The sequence below is a fragment of the Lipotes vexillifer genome, unplaced genomic scaffold, assembly GCF_000442215.2.
Source record: "Lipotes vexillifer unplaced genomic scaffold, Lipotes_vexillifer_v1.1 scaffold522, whole genome shotgun sequence".
NCBI lineage: Eukaryota > Metazoa > Chordata > Mammalia > Artiodactyla > Lipotidae > Lipotes > Lipotes vexillifer.
The window spans coordinates 500,270-505,286 of record NW_006780291.1 but is presented as its reverse complement, the minus strand read 5'-3'; the positions used below and the strand labels follow the sequence as shown (position 1 = coordinate 505,286).

At 41.7% G+C, this 5,017-nt stretch overlaps 1 protein-coding gene across 2 annotated transcripts in view; it reads left to right on the top strand.

Annotated features, from left to right (window-relative positions):
• The window catches only part of NPR3 (natriuretic peptide receptor 3), a 68,012-nt gene that overhangs the window by 25,140 nt on the left and 37,855 nt on the right, over positions 1–5,017 (top strand). For both annotated transcript variants that reach the window (XM_007453356.1, XM_007453355.1), the window contains exon 4: positions 2,378–2,544. In XM_007453356.1, the coding sequence (XP_007453418.1) occupies positions 2,378–2,544 (167 nt within the window). The remainder of the gene's footprint in view (positions 1–2,377; positions 2,545–5,017) is intronic.

The window sequence follows — 5,017 nt, the reverse complement described above, 5'->3', positions numbered from 1 at the left end:
TCCTGCTGATTCTTGATACCTCAAGTCAATTAAAAAAGAATCAATACATGTGGATTGCACACCTAGAAGAAGTGGGTTCCTTCATGGGTTGAAGATGGACATTCTTAGAATTTGGGGTCTTGTTGGCAAATGGATTTGGCCCCTTGACAGAAGGCCGCGTTGTCCATGTCTTCAGCACCCAGAGGGGTTGGCCCTGGCCGATGACAGTGCCACACAGCTCACTTGCCCTCTGCGCAAGCGCCAGCATAGCTGTGGCCTCCCTGGGGTTTGGGAGTTTCATAGTGGAGGAGGAGGACTTCATCAAGTTTTGTTCAGTGGCTTGAAATTTACTCTTGTGCTCATTGCGAATGGATCGAGCCCTTAATGAATTCTGTCCTTGACTCTGTCTTACTTATCTTTTAACAGCTCCCTGGCACATACTAAGCAATTAATAAATGGCTGCTATTTTTAGGATTATGATTAAATAGATGCCTCCACAAACAAATTCTTTGTCTCTGCCTTTTCTCATGCTCCAGACAGAGGTTCCCAGCTGTCCACTGGATGTCATACACATTTGCATCTCTGCCCGTGCCATAGATTCTGCCAAGCATGCTTTTCCATCCCCTTCTCCTCTTATTAAAATCCTGTTCACACATTTAGGGTCAGGCTGATGCCTCCTCCTGGCATGAAATTTCCCTCTTTGGAGCTGGTTACCTCTTCCTCTGTACTCTGCGTGGTTTCCATGTACCACCCCCTGCCCCGCATAGTAAGCTAACTGTTACCCTGTAATGACTTCAGGTGTTTACATGCCCATCTCTAAATCCCCCTCTTGAAGGTAGTGAAGACTGTTCAAAACATTTATGATGCCCACTGTGCTGGCTGTCACAGAAACTTGCATGTAGTTCAGTTAATCCATGTTTGTCTGATTTAAGCTATGATAGAAATTCCAAAACCACCAGCTCTTAACTGAACTTTTTCTGTAAGAGTAGAGCAAGGGCCACGGAGCCCTGGCTGCACATTCCAGAAGCATCTTCTCTGTTTAGCCGCTGGGCTCTGGGCATCTGCTGTGGACTCTGGGCTCAGGGCAAACAAATGACTGTGATGTTGGACTCCAGCTGGTTGAATTCCTTGTTGTATTTGCAGAGATCTCAAGGAATCATAATGATAATTCACAGAATTATTATTATTATGGTCAAAAGTTAGAGGTCCATATTTCCTTTTGGGGTCCTGCAAGCCACATGTTTTCTCAAAAATGAAATAATAAAGAGAAGAGGAATGATTCTTATCCATGTAATTTGCCTTTGCTTTTGTGAAAGGGAGAGCCGTGAAGCAGCGGGGTAACCAGCTTCTGAGTGCCTCAGTTTCCTCATCTGTAAAATAGGATAATTGTACCCACAGTCACGGGATCTTGTGAGGATTAAATGAGTTTACAAAGTGTTCAATAACTAGGCTTTTATTATAATATATATATATATATATATACACTCAATAAATGTTAGCAATTTTTATTTTATTACTATTATGCACAGATCAACTTGTCCAATAAATAATCTTTTTGATGTTGCAAGCACTACAGAGATATAAATCCTCAAGTTCACCTAAGCTACTTTTCAGTCTGAAGAGATTCGAGAAACATTTCAAGAAATATCAATAATCTCAAACCTTTTTTTTTTTGCGGTACGCGGGCCTCCCACTGCTGTGGCCTCTCCCGTTGCAGAGCACAGGCTCCGGATGCGCAGGCTCAGCGGCCATGGCTCACGGGCCCAGCCGCTCCGCAGCATGTGGGATCTTCCCGGACCGGGGCACGAACCCGTGTCCCCTGCATCGGCAGGCGGACTCTCAACCACTGCGCCACCAGGGAAGCCCTCAAACCTTTTCCTTTTAGCACCAACTTTATAATACTCGTGTTGTCGTACGTAGCCATCCCTGCCTTCCACATCTACGTAGTGTCGGGTTTACTGTAGCGCAGTAACATCTTAGTTGACCTCCACAGTTGATTAAAAAATATTAAAAACTAAGTAACATCTTGGTTGACCTCCACAGTTGATTAAAAAATATTAAAAACTAAGTGTGAATGGAAAGGAATAGACCTACTGCTTACTCCTGCAGTGCTGCAATTCTTGGGGGCTGAAAATTAGTTACAGGGTTATTATAAGGCAATTAACCCAACAGTGCTTTTCTTTCTGCCTCACATTTCAAAGGAACATGTGCCCAAAGGGCCTTCGTCTCCTTTGAGGATCTTGACATTGTCACTTTCTATCCAAGTGCAAAACTGTGACAATACCTCCTGCCCCAGCCACCAAGAGAAACATGTAGAGACACGTTGCAGTTGAAAAGGGAGAATGGCCCCTTTATGGTGACTGGCTTGGAATTATAAATATTTTTACTTCTCCCATAGGAGATGGCTCGTGGAAGAGAGGAGACAAACACGACTTTGAAGCTAAGCAAGCGTACTCATCCCTCCAAACAATCACTCTACTGAGGACAGTGAAACCTGAGTTTGAGAAGTTTTCCATGGAGGTGAAAAGTTCTGTTGAGAAGCAAGGGCTCAGTGAGGAGGATTACGTAAGTAACTGATTATGAGTCTAGACCTTCGCATCCTGAAAACAGTCTTCGAATTAAATCAGGTGTGATAAAGCGTCCTGTTCTGAACCATTCCTAGGTTCTCGTCTGAATGTCACTGTTGCTTCCTGTGTGTGTTTTTTTTTTTCTGGCCAGCTCTCCCCCCTCCTCCCCAGCAGGCGCCCATCACCCCACGCTTCACTTACACTTTGCCAGCTGCTGAAGGAAGGGAAATTGCTTTCTGTGGGTACTTGTGGTCATGCTGAGCAGAGATCTGGAGACTTCCATCACCTATTCTGCTAGGAGCGTGTTGGGGCAGAAGACGGATGAAGGATTGCCAAAGTTTTGCATGCCTGATTTTTCCAGAGCTTGGTGGAGGAAGGTATTTTGGATTTTAGGAGGCTCCTTCTTTTGGCAATCTGTCTTAGCTTCGTGGCCAGTCTGCTTCTCTCTTTTGTGGCCGTGTTGTCGCCTCCTTCTGCTGCAGGCTGTTCCCTACTGAAGTATTCCAGAGTGTTGCACACCGTTAGTGAGGTTGTTATTCATGCCTCTTCCAAGAGTGGACTGGAGTCAGGAGCTCAGGCCAGGCTCAGGATTAAGTAGAGGGACATCTAGCTGTGTGACCTGGGGCAGATTCCTCGGTCTCCCTCATTCAGATGAGGATGGGAGGGTTACAGATAATCTAGCTGAAGTCTTTAGCACTGTCAGGTCAAAAAGTTGGAGCTCAACGAATGGTGCCTCTTTTGTACTATTGTTATAAGATCATGCCTGTCTTTACAGGAATTTGCTACTAAACGACATACAAAGGGTCTTATAAACATGTATTAATGTCTTAAATGCGATTTATATATTATACACATAACATTTAAAATACCTTTTGACTTTCTAAATTAACACTGTCTTCTAGATATGTAATGTGAGCCACAAATGTAATTAAAAAGTTTTTAGTAGCCACATTAGAAAAAGTTGAAAAAAACAGGTGAAATTAATTTTAATAATACATTTTATTTCACTTAAATAGAAAAAAATCATTTCAACATTTAATCAATGTAAAATTATGACGGAGATTGTATTTTTTTTTTCTTGTATGAAGTCTTTGAAATCCAGTGTGTATTTTACCCTTACAGAGTATCTTAATTCAGTTCAGGTGCTCAGTAGCGATAAGTGACCAGTGGCTGTCATGTTGGACAGGATGTTCTTAATTATGAAATAAGTAGAGCCCAAGTTTGCAGAAACCTATGATAGTATTGTCATCATCTGAATCTTTTGCCTCAGGAATGTGAGAAGACACAAAGGGCATTATAGTTCTCTTCAGTAGTTCTGCCAGAGGTGGCCTGTGTCAATATTGAAAACATCCAAGTCTTTTACCTATGCCACTGTATGTTATTTTACTTTACTGGGTTCATATTAATTTTCTGGTTTAAAAACCCAGAAATGGTGTCATTTTGTCTGACCTCTTTCCTAAGGTTGTTGAAGTTCAAGTATTTCAGTACAGGTCGTCCAACGTGATGATACTTAGTGGGCAAAAGTTGGCGTTCCATGGCACTATCAGGTACATCTTCTTGGTCATTAGTTATCCTGTGTTCAGAATATTAAATCTTATTTTAATGGTAGTCTAGGCAAAATCTCCCTGGAAGGTGTACCTACTACAAAGATCCATAATACATTCCAAATCAAATACTGTAGCTTTAGAGATTATTTGTAGCTGTAGATTACAGTGTCGCTTCCCTCTGATGGTGGGATCATTAAAACAGATTTTATACATAAATAAAGATGATAATGTAGAAATTGGAGCTCCTCATAATGACTTATTCTGTCTTTCGTAATTATGTGTGTTTTAGCTGTGCTCTTTTGAGTGCCACTGCAGCTGTTTATCAGGTTAGTTTAGACAGGTGGTTGTGGTGAGTATCGTGGAAGAGGGAGATACGGGGCCTCGCAGAGGCTGGAGCTTGATCTCCTGCAGCGGGAGATGCTGGAGCGGAGTAGTAACAAGACTTGGTGGTCTTCATCCTAAGCCTCAGCTCTTTCCTCATTCTTGCTGCTTCTCTTGTTTGTACTAATGGGTTGTCTCATCTACTTAGAATTTCTGTTAGTGACACCCATCATGAGCTCTTCAGTCCTTGTTACTGGATCTCAAATCCAGCAACTTCGGTGGACTCTATTCTAAAGTTTTACCATGCCTTTTCAAAACAACCACAAGACCTGTGAACAGTAACAGTTTTGTTTCTTTTCAGTTCTTCTTTTAAGTATGCTTAATTAAGAGATATTTAATTACATTGTCTATTAAATTAAGTATAATTAATTCAATTAAAACTTTTAATGATACTGGCTAGGATCCCAATACAGTATTGAATATAAGTAGTGGTAGTGGGCATCCTTGCCTTGTTCTGAACTTTAAAGTGAAGAGCATATAACAGATTTCATATCTGTTCATATCACTATTTAAGTGTGATGTTTACTGTGGGGTTTTGGGGAA